This window comes from Triturus cristatus, chromosome 11 (genome assembly GCF_964204655.1).
Source record: "Triturus cristatus chromosome 11, aTriCri1.1, whole genome shotgun sequence".
In the NCBI taxonomy this organism is placed as follows: domain Eukaryota; kingdom Metazoa; phylum Chordata; class Amphibia; order Caudata; family Salamandridae; genus Triturus; species Triturus cristatus.
In genome coordinates, this window is record NC_140594.1 from 658,099,213 (window position 1) to 658,119,490 (window position 20,278).

The 20,278-nt window shown below is 46.7% G+C and overlaps 1 protein-coding gene across 1 annotated transcript in view; it reads right to left on the reverse strand.

The window, feature by feature from the left end:
• Positions 1-224: 224 nt before the first annotated feature.
• The window catches only part of PAK2 (p21 (RAC1) activated kinase 2), a 403,878-nt gene continuing 383,824 nt past the window's right edge, over positions 225-20,278 (reverse strand). Inside the window, exons 14-15 of the mRNA XM_085634213.1 lie at positions 5,941-6,078; positions 225-5,260 (exon numbers count right to left, since the gene is read on the reverse strand). Of these exons, the coding sequence (XP_085490339.1) occupies positions 5,174-5,260; positions 5,941-6,078 (225 nt within the window). The 3' untranslated portion in view covers positions 225-5,173. The remainder of the gene's footprint in view (positions 5,261-5,940; positions 6,079-20,278) is intronic.

Sequence of the window (20,278 nt, forward strand, 5' to 3'; positions counted from 1 at the left end):
AACATTAAGAATAAAATAGTCAGCCACAATTATCTGTATTTAAAACCTACAGACTTTGCTAATAAAACTTACATTTTACATCATTAAAAAAAGTGTTCATGGATCCAGCACACAAGCAATACTATATACAGCGTTCATGTTGTTTAATGATGCGAAGATTGGAGTGACAGTCAATTGGTTCCGTAGGTGGACAGAAGCAACAAATTCACATCACATGCATTTGGTTTTATTATTCAAAGTTTTATTTCCACTTATACCCCCTAGTTCTTTTATACAAAATTATCTCTTTAAAAATGCATAGGCATTTAATACCTAGAGCGGGTTAGGCACTTAGATTACTGTTGAACTGGCTCCTTTTTATTGCTACAACATGCAAAACCCGGCATTACAACAAGAAAGACATAACTTGGCGCATAATTGACCATTCTGAAAAAAGGCACATGATCGGTTTGTTGCTTTTCTGTGTCTTTCAATGTAAGCCCCAAATTATAGAAAACGGCTTTCCCCAGAAGTTGGGAAACTCCACACAATGAAACGCAAGTAGCAGAACCAATTACCCAATGAACTGATTAAAGCAGAGTGATAGTGAAATTGCCTGTGATAAATGACAACTGGCCACAGACCGCTATTTTCACTGTAGGAAATTACAATACTTAAATTAAAATACAAAGTCTAAACAGACGTGCATGAGAAATCTGGCTTCAGATGGTCTGCAGATATGGGTGTTCAGAGCTATCAGTTTTAAGAAAATGAATTGAACAATGCAGACAACACTCCCACCATATATCTAATAAGAGATGCAGGAGAAGAGTTAGTCTATGAGTGTTGTGGGGCACAAAAATCTTATGTAACTAACAGATTGGAATCTGGTGTGGAAAAAAAATAAAAAAATGCCTTCTGCATGGAAGGTGTTCAACAGAAGTTTACAGCTTTGGGCTGATACAAGCATACAAGCAGACATCAAATCTCTGGTAGCTGTTCACAGCAGGCACAAATGATAAAAGATGGCAGTAGACCATCTTTAATGATGCAATCAATAAATAACAGTTACTCCTAAGAAAGGAAATGGATAAATAAGCATAGGCAACATGTCAGAAATTGAAAATTTGGCAATGAACCGTGGCACTAAGAGAGTAAATCCCCCAATCAGACCGTACATGAAGGTGGAATGTAATTTTGGCTTTTATATTAGTACAACATATGAAGGGATAGGTTGCTTAAAACATTGTGGCGGTCTTTAAGTAAATAATGCCATTGCTAATCTTTTTTAATGCTAGTGTATTTTAGCCATTTAAATAGAGACGTATACAAAGAGCTATCTTGGGAACTTACCTTGACTTATCTCAAGTACTGCAAAGATCATTCAAACACTAGAATAATTGTTGGAGAATTTCAAGGCCTGAAAAGCTATAACAAATGTCGCCTGCCAATTCTCATTAATACTGAACAGATCTAAGCAATCGGTCAAAGAGTAAAGCAACTCACTACGTGCTTTCTTTTCCTGCATTTCTTTCCCAAGACTTTTCAGATTTAGCCCCATTGTGTTGAAAGCTTCTAATAGTCGTAACAAAATGTTTTAGCCATTTTTAGGAAACGACCAAAGTTGAATGACAGGAACACATCAGTGCTCAAATATTGCATCCTGAATATGTGGTGGCAATTAAAATCAATTAGCAAAGTATGTAGAAACAATTATCACAAGTCAGAGTATGTAGTTTCAAGTAAAGGCTTAAAGTTCATTAGAGCTCGCTAAGCAACTGTGAACTGTAAATCGCCTAGGACTTGCTAAATCTTCCCCTAATGCTTTAGCAATACAATTAAAAGCCTTACGAATCCAGGGTTATGACTAAATCGTAAGCCATAGATAAGCCTAAAAACAACTAATCGACAGAGGCCAGGTGATAACTATTTGTGCAATTCTTAAATTTCAAAAGCTGGAAAAAATCACCCTTAAAAAAAAAAAAATTACAATTAAATAAAGTCTGTAGCTTCCAGCATCAGGTAGGCAGACATTACAGAGAAGCGCTCATGAGATGTGGATTACTTTGCATGTATGAAATGTTACACAAGTCAAGTGACATTTTCAAATGTAACGGATAAAAGCATTTACCACCATGGTAAGTCCATCAAGTACTCTTAGGGGCAAATAAACCGGGGCTGTGGTGTGCATCCGGGCCGAAAACATGCACAAGATGCAAAACAAACCTTCAATGTCTGCACCCAGAGCACACGAACAAAAGGATATTCTTTCCAAGACTACCAGGAGATTCTGACGGCTGCCTCCATTACCTTCTTTCTACACTTTGATATTGGAGTGTGTCCATAAAAGAAAACCAAAAATCATAATGGATAGTGAAAAGCCAAGTATCATTATAGTAAAATGTAATTTTTAGTGCAAAATGTTAAACCGCCCAGGATTTTTTTTTTTTTAACTAGTAAATATGTACTTTTCAATACCCCAAAACTCCCCAAAAACCTATACAACAAGCAGCATATCAAATACTATTTCTAAAAAGTAAGACATCTCATTTCTGATTTTCTATCCAACTTTTGAAACAGAACCCTACTCCTAAGGGGAAGTGGAAAACACAAAACAGGGAAAAGAAAATGTTTTATTTCCAACGCCCAACAAAATTAAAAAACCTCCAATTCAGTAGTTAAATGTTGCAAATTAACAGTTAAATTAAACAATGGGATAAATTAAACAACAAGGGAGGTGATTAAGAAGCAACAATAGTCACAGAGAATATATCTACCCAAGCTTTACAGCATGTGAGAAGATGTAAGAGAGGCAAAGAGAACAGAAAGCACAAGCAGAAAGTCGATGATAAAAAAACTCCATCTGTTGAAAACATTCTACAACTCTTTCTACCCAGCCACCCTTATCACAGCATTCCGTTTTTTTACTTTAAACTCGTTATGATTCACTATGAAAGAGTCAGTCAATTCTCGGATTAGGCTTTTTAGTGCAATCAGCCTTTCCAAATGAATTAACTTCTTTGGGTCAGTAAAATCTCTGCTACGCCACTGCTACTCAAACTACAATAACATGGGTAGTATGTGTTCATACATATTGTAGTGTTAAACACTATGTTGAGTATGAACAAACTCCAACTCTGCAACGTTTCACTTTACGTAGCACAGAAACTGGAGCCTTGTCCTTGTAGGACTGTCTGATCTGATATTTCAGGACCCAAGATTCCATTAAGCTACCTTTACATGAACGAAATTTTCAGACCGTGAACTGCCATTAAAAATATCAATTAGCAAGCCTGGTGCATACTCATCCATGGACCAAGCACTAGCTCTCACAATACTGGTCTCATATCTTACACTGATGAAGTAATAAGTAAATGGAGTCGTTCTCAGTCATAAACCAGATTGCTGGACTGGGGTTCCTCATTCACAAACGGATAAGCAAAGGAGGCTTCCTAATCATGAACCATTCAGCAAGACAATGGCTTTCTTACTGAAGAACTAAAGAGTAGGAAAGGCTGTCAAACATATACTAAATGTAGATCAAGATGGGGGTTCCTGAATCAAAAACCTTAGGACCAAGCTGGGACACTAGCACGGCTGAAACAAGGGTTTAGCAGTGGCTCTCAATTTTAAGAAACTATTTGACATTTGATTTCAAAGAGTTACTATTAAAACTGGCAACATAAAAGTAGCATCTCATGAAACACGAACATGAAGGGATTGGGAAAAGTGCATGTTTTGCAATGTGTCACAGGCAAGTAATTGTTGGAACTTGTAAAATAAAAGGCATACTCTATGGTCTTGCCCTGCCCCCAATGTGCTCAAATGTTTAACAGCAGCTTTGAATAAACATAATATGCAGTGTCTTAATTATGGCACAAATCAATTGGTATGTAAATGTTAAAACACAGCCATGATCTGATCACATTGTTTAAATCAACATGAATACATAGTTCTGAAGCTCAATCAATGCCTTTAAGTGAAGGCAGCTAGATCATGCTTAAATTAGGATTATTCACACTGACAACCGATCCCTTTTTCCGATTGGATATACACACGTAAAACGTGTATTAAAATCATGGCTTGGATTCCAGCCCCCACCAAGCAGTTGCAGAACAACGGACAATCAACTCTGAAGAATTCCAGTGAGTAGTGTTGAAGGCACTGCTTATTGAATACTACATTATTTAAAAACAGCCCACATGTATGTATTTCTGAACTAATAGTATTAAAATAAAATAAAAGAGTCACAGCAACGTGGCAAATTTCGAGGCTGAAATTACAATGTTTGGCTATAAGGGGGATATCTTTCATAGCACATGTGTGCCATCTAAGGGCACTATATTTTCAGCAACGCACAAAGCCTTAAAAGCCAATTAAACGTGGTTTGCATGAGACAGGATTTTAGAACTATCAAATTAAAACACTTCTCTGACCTACTCTTCCTCATGCACAATTCTTTCAATTGTAAACCAAACATGGAAGACTGGAAATACCTTTACAAGTGAAACTAGGCAAACAGAGTTGCTATTAGTCTTGAACAGCTTAGACTTCACATGACAATGTTCCACCCATTGCAAGGTTTCTTTTTTACCATTTGAAGGTTTAGTGAATGGGAGACTTAAAAATATAATCAACCGCTGGTCACCATTCCGAACTAAAAATACTTTAAAAAGAAATGTATGGGTAACAAGAGCATGGAGCCTTTGTTCTTCGTCCCTGATAGGGCAGGTGTAGGCATATTCTACCCATACAAACATAACACAAACTTATGTGAATAAAGGGGAGGCTCCAATGAGTACATCACAGCAAACCCACTATTCAAGTATCAAAAGAGCCCCAAGCGAAGAGAGCATAAAGGTGTTGTAGAAATCTGTTAGAAGCTAATCAAGAGACAGGAATAAAGAACCGCCCTCTCATTTCCCACTGTGATCAGCCACGATTCCAGAGCAGTTCCAGGATGCTGAGTCAGTCCACAACTCCTTCAGGATGCCCTAGGTTTCATACAAAATAATTCGTCAAGTCCACTTAGTGAATTCCACTGTCACTGTTCTTCTCTTCCCCTCTTGTGAGAGCAGTTCTCTTCTCAAAGACAACCGATTAAGTTTTTTGTTTGGCTCTGTCCTGGTGACCTTGACCATTATTTATAAAATCAGGAACAAAGAAGAGCGAGACAGGTCTGGGGTGGAAATCTTTAGCGGTTGCTTTTCATCGCTTCTTTGGCAGCCAAAATCAATGGAGTCAAACTAGACAATGGCTTTGCCAACCTCAAGAATGGGTGCTGTTAGAGAGGAGAGAAAGAAAAACAAAACATGTATTAATTGCCTTATTATAAAGCATGCTCGATCCACAGCCTTGAAAACACGATCTATTCGACTAATGAGTGACTAGTTTTGCAAACTAAGTCCCTTAGTCTAATACACACTGCATTATTTGTCATTGTTTTGAAATAGATGGGGTTAACTAAAACCACAATCCTTTTGTAGTAAAATTATGGAGTGGATTCTGAAAGATCTTGTGGGATTGTAAACAAATCATGGCAGAGATGAATTTGCTGGTATTTGTTGAACAGAAAACTGATAAGAGTGGAGTGCAGAATAAGAGAAAGTGGAAAAGCTATGGAAAATAATGAACAAAGACACGAAGACCGCCTGCTAAGAAGATGCCACATCAACGTTTATTTTAGCTATCTTCCCTTTTGACCAAATTAGTATTGAGTTTTGATACCACAAATTAGTAATAAAAATCGACTGAGGATTCGTATAAAACTCCAAAGCATTCCTCCCTTTCTTAGGGATCAGGGCAGCCTCCATCTACTCGGACTCAGTGCCCTTTAAGGTAAAAATCAGGTACACTTTGGTATAGCTAAAATTTTATATTCCAGACTCTCAACTACCTCCCTCTTGTGCCAAAAATAACTTGCTAAGAACGAATGCATCTCAACCTGAAGGAAAATATTACCTGTAAAAGTTCTTTTGCAGATCCTCTTTTCTCCACGTCCATCTCAAGAGAGCGGGTTAAGAAATCACGAAATATAGGAGACAGCTTCTCAGGATTCTGAAGTTCTGGCGTGCCGTTTGTAGCAATCAAATATAGGGCCTGTAGTGAGAAAGAAAAGAAAGCATGGATAAGTTTAAACCACATTTGTTTGATCCTGCTTGAACAGAAGCAGTGCCCCGATAGTCAGCATCCCACAAGACCATCTGAAGAATGTAATCTTCAGAATGAAAGACTCATTGGAAGATTGAGAGGTTAACCAGATCACCACTTCACTCCAAGATCTCCACTGGCTCCCCACCCACACAAGCACCAGCTGCAAGGCCTGCTTTGCCACATTCAAAGTGGTTACCTCCATCACACCTGAAACAAAATCACGATCTGCTGTGGCCTTCACACCATCAGCAGCAGTGACACAACAAGGTCTGGAACAAAACAAGAATAAGTAGGCCAGACATTTAGTCTTTATAGCTGTTTGGAGCTGTACAAGTACCTATATGCATACCTACAAATCTGAAATGCTCCCACACCAAAGAGAAACACACATAAAAAAGCATGCAGGATGGGGGTGGCGACTATACACAAGTGTACATGGTGGATGAGGCTAGGCAAATGATCTCAAAAAGCTGTATGGCGCAATATCCTAAACATAGATATTGGAGCTCAACTTTATTCAAGAGGACCAGGACATCCAGAACCTTTGTCAGATCTCCCAGGATGCATCGATATATCAGTAACTGAAAAACAGTGTGTGTAGGAGAGTAGGATCTGCTTCTTATGGTTACCCCCACTTTTTGCTGATGTATCACTTTTTTTGACTTAGACTGACTGGGATCCTGCTATCCAGGACCCCAGTCTAGCTGCTTTCTCCTCTAAATTGATTGCATGTACTTTAGGTACACTCCAGATTGGATTCTGGGGTACCCTTATCAGTCCCTAGTATATGGCATACTATGTACCCAGGGCATAGGTACCCCAGAGGCCTCCCAGGGGCTGCAGCATGTATTATGCCACCCCTGAGAGACCATTCAAACTGACACCACAGGTCTGCTACTGCAGCCTGTGTAAGGTGGTGCATGCACCCCATACTTCGATATAGGTTCACTAAATCTTTTCTAAATCACTGCACATAAAAACCTATCAGTCACCCCTATGGCAGGCCTTATCAATCCTGAAGGCAGGGTGCTGGGTTTTATGTGAGAGGGTGCACCTGCATGAGCAGAGCCCCTCTGCAGCCTTCGGAACCTATTTTCCAGGGTGGTTTGTGATGCAACCAACCATATATATTTAAATGCATTATAATCTTGCAGTAAATGCTAACTTTAAAACGGCTGCTTAGAAACAGGTCGGGTTTGGTGTCAAACACCTTGGAATCATACCTCCACACCAGTAACTGGTGTGGGAGGTATGATTCCACCCTACTAGAGGGACTTATGAGACACACCGGTACACCCGGTACCAGCTTTCTCGACCTGGGCATCACAAAATGGATGCTGCCAGCCACAGACACGAGTCTGCCCAACTGCTGCTCAGCCAAGCTCGAGCACGGGAAGGCTTGACAATAGGTTTCCTGTCACAGGGAGTTGTGACCACCTCCCAGACAGGATTTAGTGTTTCGGGGCTGGGTGAGTGCACTCAGTGTTTGAAGTCTGCACTGGGGCACATTTGGTGCCCCTGTGCATAGTCCGGTTCAAACCGGTTAGAGGAGCCATATGCTCCTGCCCTGGCGCGAAACTGGACAAAAAACATGGGTATAGCCACCCCTCTGTCCTGACCCTCCCATAGGTGGGTCCCCAGAGTTTGTCCCGCCCCTTCCTTGGGTATAAAGTAGGAACCCCTGACTACAGGACTTTAGATTTTACTTGGACTGGACTCTGCTACAGAAACCAAGTACTTTGACGATCTAGACTACGCTGGATGACTGAAGAGTCTCACTTGGAGTAAAGGAGTTACTCCCCTGCAGCAGCAGGAACCTAAACGCATCAGGTTTGCATCTCCCGAGCTCCTGAGGACTCCGAAGATTTCTGCAACACAGGAGGTGTGTTCCCGAGGTCTCTGAGGTCGATCTGCTCTCTCAGCAATTCTGAGACCAGTTTCCCTCCTGGGTACCGTGCAACCCAAACCCCTGTGCACTGTGTACAGTGTACTTGTGCAGCAGCATATGCTTTGCGGCGATCCCTGAGGCTGTGCTTTGGGCTACTTGTAGTCCTGACCATGAGCAGTATTTCCACAGAAGATTTCAGGCCTACACTCCACAAGTGTTCCGTGGGCTGGTATTTCGTGATTCATCTCGAGGTCCCTACGCGATCCCTGGTCCGTTGGCCTGTGTGTCCCTGTGAAGCTACCTGACTTTCTTTGGGCTTCCCTGGTTGCTGTAGACGTGCCCTGACTCTCCATTGCTTGGAAAGTCTCCAGGACCTTGCTGGTCCTCACCAAAGCTTATTTCCTCTGCCTGCGTGGGTTGCAGTTGCCAAGGCTTGTTGGTGTTCAATCCAGACACTGACCCCAAAAGCAGCCCCCCCCCCAGCACTCTATATCCTTCGTGGGACAGCTCATCTCCGGACTTTGGTCGTCAGATGTCTCCCGGTCCCCGTGGCTGCAGAGTCAAGCATCGCATCTTCTCACCTGAAGCACCCGACATCGGTGGGCATTCGTTGATCGTGCCCCTGGTCACTCTCAGGTGACCCAGACTCTGTCCCCTCTGCTTTCAGGTTCTTCTCACCTCGGATCCAGGCTTGGATTCCACCGGACACTTTATCTTCCCGGAAGCAGCACATCTTCGTATCACACCATTGAAAACGACGAAGGTTTCCAACACCACTTGACCCCTATGCACCTGGCTCTTCTGGGATAGGTAACGCGGGTATCTCGGTACTCTCAAGAGTGCTGGCCTTAGAACCTTCTATGTTCCAAGGGGTTTGCTTTAAGTCCTCTCCGAAGTGTCCTTAAACTCTAAAACTCCAACCGCGACTGCTCCATAGAGTTGTACGGAGCTTGCGCCTGTGTTCACACACTGCACCCGTCCTCCGTGGGTCCCCTGTGTCACTACTTTGGGTGGTTCCTTGGGGTCCCAGCGATTCTACGTGCTCTAGGCACTGTGTCTAGTTAAGTCGTGGTTGTTATACCACTTTCTTAGTATATGATATTGTGCTATTTACTGTTCTAGCGATTTAATATTGTGTGCTTTGTGCTTTAATCTCAAAGAGGTTAGTAGAGCGTGTTTAGTAATAAATACATATATTTTATATATCACTTGTGTGGTTCTCCTTTCATTTGGTCATTCAGGAGGTTCTGATCTGGTAAAATAAGCTGCTTTACATTCCTTCAAGACGTAGCCTGAAGGCTGCTCTCCACAGCTACCACTAGGATATCTTTCAATAAAGGTTGTCTTTAACCTAATCATCAATAAGGGCTGTTTGGACTGGTACAAGGTGCCCACATTAGTGGTCAGCATATACCAGGCCAACTTCTCACAGTGTGCACAGGCAGCAATCTGATCCCAGACAGTGCAATCCCTTGCAAGCTCAGACAAACCAATCATATGAGGTAGGTAGTTAAGAAGTGTACTGTAAACATACAACATTTCTAACAATAAATATGCAATATTAGTAATAATTGTCAATTAATCATGAAAGTTAAAATAAGTATGGACAGTTGAATCAGTAAGGTGCTAAGGCAGGCAGATTGCACTTCAATTACAAGTCCAACAATTCAATCGGATCTTATGATTGTAGGAAAACAGATTAATTTAGTCATACTCCTCACTTCTCAGTTAACGAAAAACTACAGTCATAAATGTAACCAGATTCGCTGTCCTTCAGAGGGCGTCCCCATTCAAATAGAATATTGCAGCTGCCACCACTAGGAAACGCTCTTTCTTAATAAATCACAGTCTAAGCCATTTGTGTCTCTTTTAATTGAAGAGAATGGCAAAAACACAAAATGTGAGTATATGACCTGTATTTATAACCACAAAAAAGGGAGCATTTCAAACAATGATAAGCTGACCATACATGTCTGAGTCCCAGTACACTTATGCACAGAAAAAAATTACAATTAAAGTCGTGGCTTGTTAACTTTGACAGAGATAGTTTGCCTTGGGGGTAGGGTGCGGCCAAGCTGTTTGCTAGGGCCGGTTTTGCTAAAGGGGGCCGATATTGCTGGCACCTGGTAACAAAAACAGCTCCCCAGGGGCCCAAAACCGGTCCCCACCATGGCAGCCCACCGGGGGAACATCCGGTGCCTGCTACGGCCAGCCCAGCCCTGCCCTGTATGCATTTCCTTCATTGTGTTAGCTCCTCCCTGGAGCATGGACCAAGCACGTGTTCTTTCTATTCTTTGTTCTTATTCGTCTTTTTCAACACACCATTTTTTTACACTTTATAAGCATATCACTATTATTCTTGGATGTGCAATGTGCTTTTCTACTTAAAACACCGGCATAATGGAGGGGTCCACTACGCTCTTTACACCGGGGCATCTAGGCTTGGGGTCTTGTAACTGTTGGGGTGTTCGGGCGACAGATGCTTCTGTTTTCGAAGTGTAGGGTGGGGGGTGGGGGTTTGGGGTTGGGGACCTGTTGGCTGTCCCTTGTTGGGGGAATGTTTTGTTCGGGATGGATTTGGTTTTATTTGAGCGTCTTTTATGGCACCACACTCCATACACCGCTGTGCCCCTTCGCGCACTCACTCGTGCGGGCCACACTGCCGCTCGCCCTCACGCGCGGTCCACTGATCTTCCCTGGGGTGGAGCCAGTGGCCCTGGCTTCTTCTGGCCACACCACCCCAGGCCTGCTATGCTCCTACCGCACCCATGGGTGATGCCCCTTCCAAAGCGTATATGCGCATTCTATCGTGGAACGTGGATGGATTACTGGATAGACTCAAGCGTACTGCAGTCCTTAAGTATGCGCAGCGCACTGAGGTCGACGTGCTCCTTCTCCAGGAGACCCACCTGCTGGGCGAGAGGTGTCCCTTCTTGGCTAGATATGGGTACGACCGGGTGTGGCACTCAGGGTTCTCGCGTGGATCTCGGGGGGGGTCGCTGTATTGCTGCGCCGTTCCGTACCCTTTGTCCTTACCCGGGTGGTCTGCGATCCCCAGGGGATGGGGATCGCTGTCAGCGGCACGCTGGAGGGTCGGCCGCTCAACTTTGCCGCTTAACGTGCCGCCCACCGGGTTGGCCCAGGCATTATCCCATGCCACGTCCCTATTGGAGACTCTCCCGCCGGGTGTTATTGTTTTAGGTGGGGACTTAAACGCTGTCTCCGCTCCGCAACTTGACTCCTCGGGTCCGGTCTCAGCGCCCCGCGCAGCGCGGGCGCGGCAGCTGGTGGGGTGGGCAGAGGCTCAGGGCTTATGCGACGCTTGGCGTATCTGGCACCCGCGCGCACGGCAATACACCCACACTTCGGCTGCCCATCACACTCATGCGCGGATGGACGCAATCTTTGTCCCCTCCACCGAATGTGCGGGCATCCAAGACATTCGCATCCTTCCCAGAGGAATTTCTGACCACTCCCCTGTCCTCCTGGGTCTGGGATCCCTGCCCCGAGGGGCCCGTCAGATGTGGCGCTTCAACGCCTGGTTTCTCCAGGACAAGACGCTCTGCAGGGAAATAGGGTCCGCGCTGGCGCGGTACTTCGGCGACAATGATGGGTCAGTCGCTTCGGCGGGGACCCTCTGGGAGGCGGGTAAGGCCACCGTTAGGGGGGCCGCCAAGGCGCTGGTGGTGCAGCACCGCCAGGCGCAGCTTCAGCGACTCACTGCCTGCGAGGCCCGGGCGCTGCGCCTGGAACAATCTTTGTCCGCGGACGCAGACCCGGCCGTGGATCGTCAGCTGCGGCTTTTGCGGGAGGAGATTCGCCAACGGTCGCTGGATGCGGCTAGGCTCCTTTGGCAGTCCTCGGTGGCGAGGGTATACGGGTGGGGTGATAAGAATGGAGCTCTGCTGCACCGCTTGGTTACCTACCCCGGGACGTCGCGCATCATCCCGGCGGTCACTGATTCGGAAGGTCGGCTTCAGTCCTCCTCCGTGGCCGTGGCAAACGCCTTTGCCCAATACTACGCGCAGCTGTACCGGGCCCGGGCGTCGGACCTATCCCTAACTCTGCTGCTTGCAGCTCATAATTTAAAGCTTCCTAGTCTTCGATCCGGCGACTGGGAGAGCCTGGAGGGGCCCATCTCCCTGGAGGAGATTGGGGAAGCGATAGGGCGCACGGCCACGGGGAAGACTCCGGGGCCGGACGGATTCCCCCAGGAGTTTTATGCCACCTACAAGGACGCCCTGACCCCTCGGTTGGGGGCCCTTTACGCTGAGGCGGTTGAACGCGGATCCTTTCGTCCAGAGGCCGATATGGCCACGATTGTGGTTCTGCCCAAGTCCACGCCGCCCTCGTGTGATAGGTCGGCCTACCGGCCGATCTCCCTCATTAACACGGATGTCAAAATCTATGCGGCGGTCCTGGCACAGAGGCTTCGGCCCTTCCTGTCACGCCTGGTGCATCCGGACCAATGTGGCTTCATGCCAGACCGAGGTACCCGCCATTGCCTCCGGCGACTTCACGTTGCCCTGGCACACCGTCACCGCATATCCCCATATCTCACGCTCCTACTCGCCGACTTCGAGAAGGCTTTTGACTCGGTTGGGTGGCCCTATCTATTTGAGGTCCTGGCCCATATGGGTTTCGATCCCAAGTTTGTCGGAATGGTACAGGTCCTTTACGCGCGTCCTTGTGCCCGAGTGCTAGTTAATGGGGCGTTGTCGAGGCCGGATCGGCCGGGGGACGCGGCAGGGGTGCCCACTGTCGCCCCTCCTCTTTGCCCTCGCTATGGAACCCCTTGCCGCCCTGGTCCGTGCAGACCCTCTTCTTCGGGGCTGGGAATGGCCGGGTCTTGCGCCCGACAAATTAGCCCTTTATGCGGATGGTCTTGCTGTACCATAGCGACCCGGCGCAATCTGGTCCCCGTGCGCTCCATCTCCTGGGCCTTTTTGGCCGCGCGTCTGGCCTCTATTTAAATCCGCACAAATCGGTCCTCGTGCCTCTGCACCCCTCCCGGGAGGGTTTTGACTGGCAGGACGGGATCCCCCTCCGCCGGTTGTCCTTCAAGTACCTGGGCATCTGGGTCTCCCTTCTCCCGGAACTGAGCTGGGCCCTTAACGTGGCCCCCCTGGTCAGGAAGGCCAGGGTGGATCTGGCGCGCTGGCAACTGCTCCCGCTCAATCCGCTGGGGAGGGTGGCGCTCTACAAGATGATGATTCTCCCCCGGTTCCTTTATGTATTACAAAAACACCCCCGTGTCTTTTCCGAGGCCTTGGTTCCGAGAGATGGACGGGTTGGCGACGCGCTTCCTTTGGGGTGGCGGGAGGCCACGGCTGGCCCTGTCGACGTGTCGCTTGCCCACCTTTGACGGCGGGCTCGGAATGACCAATCTCTACCTCTACTACCTGGCCACTCGCCTCCTAGTCATCCATGATTGGTTCGGAGGGGGATGGTCCGATCCGGCCTACAGGGTGGAATTGGCCGACCTGGGTTTCCCCTGCATTTTGGGCCGCTTGTATGGTGCTCCCATCCCCGCTTCCTGCCCTGGAATCACCAGAGCGATCTTCTTGGCCTGGCGAGCGGCGCTTCGCCATACCCGGTGGACCGGACGGCTGACTCGCGTCACTCCTCTTTGGCACGGGTCGTGGCTACGGGATGTTGCTGCCCTGGAGGGCTTTAGAACATGGGACCTGCTCGGCATCTCCCAGCTGGGGGACGTCTGGCGGGGGGGGGGGGGCACATGTGCTCATATGCGGAACTGCAGACGCGCTTTTCCCTTCATTCATCACAATTTTACAAATACCTCCAACTGCGCCATGCCATCCGCACCTATACCCCTCTGGACGTTCGGCTGCCGGATCATAGTCCCCCGGAGGCTCAGGTCTTGCTGGGTAACCTGGGGAGGGGGGGGTATCTCCCGTATACACCGTTCTCTTATTAATAACACCCCCGCGGTTCAGAAGGGCCTGAGGGAGAGATGGGAGGCGTGGGTGGGACCCCTGGACGAGGTGGACTGGCGGGACGCCCTTATGGCACCCCGGCTGGTGACGGCCTCCGCCAAACTGCGGCTGATTCAAATATACTATCTCCACAACGCATACCTCACACCAGCGCGTCTTCACCGGGCAGGCCTCTCTACTGACGCATCTTGCCCCCGCTGTGGTTTTGATCCGGCTGATTTCATCCATATGGTGTGGTCCTGTCCGGGTCTGGGGGACTACTGGGGGGGCATTGAGACTGATCTCACAGAGGTGCTGGGCTGGGAGGTGCCACACGATCCTAGACACGCCCTGCTGGGCATCACTGACGGTCTACAGGGCACCCGTGCAGAAAAGCTGTTTCTTATGACAGCATTCATGGTGGCGAAAAGAGATATTGCAGTGGCATGGAAACATCCACAGCCGCCTACCCTGGCCAAATGGAGTGCTGGTGTGGACTGGTGTGCGGCCCAGGAACGGACTCTCTACCAGGCGAGGGGTTGCCCCAAGAAATTTCGGAGGGTTTGGGGGAAATGGCTGGGCAATGTGTCCTGATAGGGTGCTTTAGGGATAGGGGCGGGGGGCCGGGCTTCGGGTGGGGGCGGGGGAGGGGCGATCTCAATCAGTGCGATTGTACAGTGATGGTTGTCAGGCTCAACGTTTTCCTTTGCTGTGTTTTAAAAACCTTAATAAAAAATTGTTTATAAAAAAAAACACAGGCAGAAGGCTTCTTAATTCGGTTTCTTTTACCCTATTTGCTGTCTCTATCGACACTTGTTACTTAGACCCACAACTGTAGTACTATACGGCATTCACGGCTACGCCACTCTAATCTTCCACAGCTCTCCACTGCACTGTATTCCAGTCCACACAATGCTACTCTATTCTACCCCTCACCTCTCCACACAATGCCAATTTAATCTACTCCACTCCACTCTAAGTCATTCAATACCACAAAGGCACTGTACGCCACTACTATACACCACTCCACTCGACTACACACAAGGCGACTCTACGCCACTCTACTCATAGCACACAACAGTACTCTCTTTATTTGATCTAAGTAAATAGACAATAAAAGTACAATAAAAGAAAATACATTCAAATACAGTAAATATCAAATAGGTCTTTGGCAATACATGGTAAAAGCAATTCATAAAAGAGCACTATCAGGCCTTGGCACACCCTGATCCATGACATCCGAACAACAATACATATCAAATGCAATTCACAGGAAAAGGCAAGAGAACAAAAACCTCAACTAAGGGCCCGCTATGGTCTCCCCACGACATAGTTGTCACTTCTGAATGTCTAAGATGTACTAGGGGGAATGCCAAATTCCAGCGCACCACAGATGTCAACTCCAGGGAGAATGGGGGCCAGACTTGGTCATGGTTGCAACCCACAATAGCTGGCTTAATATGGAGTTCATGGCTGCAGAGTCCAAATCTACAAGGCAAGGGATGAGCGTCCCGAAAAAGTAAGAAATGGTAAAGGCGCAACCAGGAGTCCGCTAACTAAAGTGCTGATAGTGCAAGAGAGGTATTAAATAAAACTTAAGAAGCTAAGAGTTTAATGTTATTATAAATGTAGGTTTAAAATCAGGCCCTTCTGTACAGGGACTCTGCCACAGGCGATAAACTCACATGGTGGGCTGACGCGCAACTGAAACATTGTCTTATCAAGAATTATTGATCGTCGAGTGGCCAAGAGTAACTTCCCCACTAATCCTTAAAGACCTACCAATCTTTGTTACTAGTCTGAGATGGTGTAAACAGTTGTGATAATTTCATCAGAAGTTAAACACTGAAGTAGATAAACTGCCTGTGTGCAATGTCTTGAGGATAATTTGTTCAAGAAAACTTTTACAGTACATGATCTAGGTTTAGAGTAAAATCTGCAAACAACATGTAAAGTTGTTTGTGAAGAGGTCAGATTACAGGGGCACTACAGTACTGTACACCACTCTACTCTATATCTAATCTACACCTCTCTACGCCACTCCACATAATTCCACCGCACGGCACTATATACCACTTTAATCTATGCCACACTATGAAACTATGTGTAACTCCACTCAATGGTACTCTACTTCACACTATTCAACTACACCCCTCCACTCTACTCTATACCAATCTAATCTATGTCACAACACCACTCCACACAATTCCACTCAAAGGCACTGTATGCCACAATACCTCTCTATGCTACTTCTCTCTACTCCATACTAATCTACGTCATGTGTGCCATGCCACTCGATTGCACTGTATGCCACACCACTTTATGCCACTCTACTCCACTCTCCTCTACGGCACTAATCTTTACCTATGTTGATGTACAACAGGGTTAAAAGACATTGACAAAGCTCTCACATAGTTGAGACCTACTGGCACCTACTGCTGCTTTGCCAATGAGTGTATACTGGAAACAATACAGATCTTTGCAAGAACGGGGAACAAACCTACAGCAACAGGTTTGAAGATAATGCACAACAGTGCAAAAGTTACTTTGTGTCCCCACACCCAAGATGGCTCCTTCCATATCTGCCTAAATTAACTTTGGAGACTACTTCTCAGAAATACTGGTACTGTTTAGAAACTGGATTCCTTTCTCCATAAAAAAAAAAGTCTGCACCCCAGGGGATTCTCACCCCTGCTGAATGTTATGCGGCCCAGAGAACCTAAGGACCACCGGCAGAGCAGGAGAAAAGCTGGCTGGCCGGAACATCCGTGGCTGGATTCGGTGACTAGGGGAGGGCTGCAAGACGGCAAGATGGCAGCGTTGCCGACTAGCCTCTGCTGAGTGACACATGCGGACCCCTGCTTCGTTCTATGGGGGCTTTGTGGAGGCACTTTAGGCAGGTCTCCGTTGCGAGGCTGCCCCGGAGGGCAGAGAGTTGTGAGCACAACTGGCGGCCCAACCTGCTCGGCGTAGCAGGCCTCCAGTCCCTCTGGACCTTCCCCAGTCAGGGGTGGAGAGCGAGTGAGCAGCACTTGCCTCTGGGGGTGTGGAGACGCAGCGGTGTGAGCACCGCCTAACTGCACATGGTTAGAGCCCTGTGGACGCAGCAGCAGGAGGCCCCTAAACCACGGCCCTGCGACGATCCAGCACTGGCAGCAGCCTAGCGTGGCCCAGTGTCGGCCCCTTCCCTGCGGCAGTGATCGGAGAGTAGCTGATTCGTAATTGTGGCCCGGACCCCAATGACCTGCTGTAAGAAAGTGCCTTCTTTTTGCATGGTTGCCCCCACTTTTTGCCAAACTGTTGATGTACTTTTGAGTGTGCCCTGGGTTCCTGTCAACCAGGTACCCAGGACCTATGTTCTTTTCCTAAACTGCATTAACACAAAACCCAATTGGCACTCTTTGGCCACGTCAGTCCCTTGTAAATAGTACCATAGGTACCAAGGGCATTGTGGCCAGTGAAGGCATCTAAGGCCAACCCTTGGAGGCCCTGTAGCTTTACACATACGAACTGCCATTGCAGGCTAAGTGTTGTGGTGCAGAAGTGAAGAGTCGATATGGCACACATCCTTGTGTGCCATGCCTACAACCCACTGCCCTGGTATAGGCCAGCCAGCCCCTCTAGCTGGGTGCACTATACCAGTGGTGAGGGTACAGGTGCATGAGCCCTGCACACCCAAAGTGTCTAAACCAATTCTTAGACATTGTAAGTGCAGGAATGCCATTAAGAGTATATGGTGCTGGGAGTTTAATATTGTTACTGTCTGCAGACTTCAAAGTAAAGTCGGTAATGTCTGGTGGTGGTGTGGACTGACCCCCACGTCACAGCCCAGCGACTATACAGGACAAGAATACCTTTAGGCTACTTTAAAGACGCATCCTTAACCCTTGTAGAATGGAACTCTGGTGCCCTAAGGAGGCTCCTACTTTGCAAGAACGTAGCAGATATTGATAAGATCTTGCGGAAAATGGTGTGCTTCTGAACTTACTGGTCTTTTTTGGAACCAGCACAGCCAAAGAACAGCTAGCTAATTAAGTCCTTACAGGTCCCTTCTCTTCCTCCTTTTAGGAGGGATGAGGAGGGTGGTAGAATGTTGTCAAAAGTGATGCACTGAACCCTTTGAAATGGAGTGACTACCTTCATTGGTGGCTGTATTGGTGAAGGAGAAGCTTTAATTAGATGTATAGAAAAGAACTTCATATGATCAACTAATTGTAAATTCAACAAGTCCTGCTGCAATTGATGATGGATTTGGTGTGAACAAGATAGCTTACAATATGGACTATTTATATTTCTGTCTTGTATATATATACAAAAAAAAATTACAAAAAAAATGGAGGTTTATAATATGTATGCACTGTACGAAAATAGTAAAAAATATTTCCGCTTTATAATACAAGTAATTACTTTCAAGTTCTTATGTTTGAAAACTCTTGGCTCAACACAATTTTACATAGCTCAGTAGTGAGGAAGCCTTGGAGTTAACCAGCTTTTCTAGGAAAAAAAGTGGTAAAAGGACAAACCCTGCAGCTTGCTAATTCCAAGAATAATGGCGAACAAGAACACAGTCTTTAAGTTGAGCAGCTGCAAAGGACAACTGTGAATGGGCTCTAAAGAAAACCCATCAAGAACATGACCCCAAAATTAGGGTCCCACTGTCTGAAATACAAGGGAAAAATGGTGCAAAATTGGAGTCAACCCTTTCAGAAAGCACATAATAGGAGACTTCAATGGCAACGGCTGATCCAGCCAACAAAGAAAAGCTGAAGAACAAGTTGCTTACCTTTTGTAATGCCTTATCTGGTTGACTATCTAGCCTCAGATTCCTTACCTTAGAATTCTCTCCATGATCAGACTGGATCCAGATTTATTTTAGTAACCAGTACCCCTGCGTTCTGGTAGGTGGCATCAATCGGCACCACGTAGTGTCAGTCTTCCGTGCCTGTAGTGAAGCACGGTGCTTAAATAGGCGCCACCACAGTGCGTCAACGTCAGTTTCTTCTCAAGACTTTCCACGCCAGGAGCGGTGTGGAAAACTAGGGACCTCTAAAGGGAAAGCCATATCCCATGAATTATGTGCGCAGAGCAGAAAGGGTGGGTACGTCGGTAAGGAATCCATAGCTAGAGTCTACCACATAAGGTGTTAAAGAAGGTAAGTAACTTGTTCATCCGATAGACAATTCTAGCAACAGATTCCTTACCTTAGAATAGATACCCAAGACATAACTCAACGGAGGTGGGTCTGCACAACTGATTCAAACTAGAAATTCCTGCAGGACCGAACAAGTAAATTGCCTACCCCGACGGACCTGACTATACAGGCAGTAATGCTTTGTGAATGTGTAAAGCCGCCACGTTGCTGCCTGGCATTTATCAAGGATTGGAAATCTGCATGCTAACGCAGTGGTCAAAGCCTTAGCTCTGGCAAATGAGCGCACAAACCATCAGGGGTTTGCTTTTTGGCCACATCGTAGCAAATCTTAATGAAGAGCACGATCCTTCAGGAGAGGATCTGCTTCTCCATGGGCTTCCCCTTCTTCGCTCAGACACATCCCGCAAAGAGTTGATCATTCACTAAGAACGCTCTTGTGCGGTCAAAGTAGAACAACACTCTTTGGGTCCAATCATTGAAAATCGCTCTTCTTGTTTAGAGGGATGTGGAGGAGAGTAAAAAGTAGGCAGGAAGATGAACTGGCATGCATGAACAGGAGTAACCACTTTTGGCAGAAAGGAAGCTCTAGAGCGAAAAACCAGCCTGTATGGATACATGTTCAAGTATGGAGGCTTGGATGATAAAGCCTAAAGCTCACTCACCCTCTGGGCAGATGTTATTGCCATGAGGACTGCAGTCTTGATGACAAGAAGCCTGAGAGGACAGGTGTGCAAGGGCTCAGAGGGAGCACATATAAGAAACTTCAGGACTAGCTCAAGGTCCCACTGAGGCATGATGGAGGATGAAGGGGGAAACATATGTTGTAAACCTATCAAGAGCCTATGTACAATTGGGGATTTGAAGAGGGATGGTAGGTCAGGCAACAACAGAAAGCTGAAATAGCAGAAAGTTAACCTCTTTAGGTGCCCAGAGCAGAGCCTTGCTGGGCATCAGAAAAGGATAACAACAAGGACCTCACAGAGGGAAGCAGAAATAGGAACAACCTGTTTCTCAGCACACCATGCCACAAACTTGTCTCAATGGCAGGAGAATACAGTTTTAGTGGAAGGACTATTGGCTGCCAAGATAACATAGTAGACTTCAGGCGGAAAGTCAAAACCTGTCAACTGTCGCCGCTCAGTCTCCACGCATGTAGGCGGAGCGTTGACA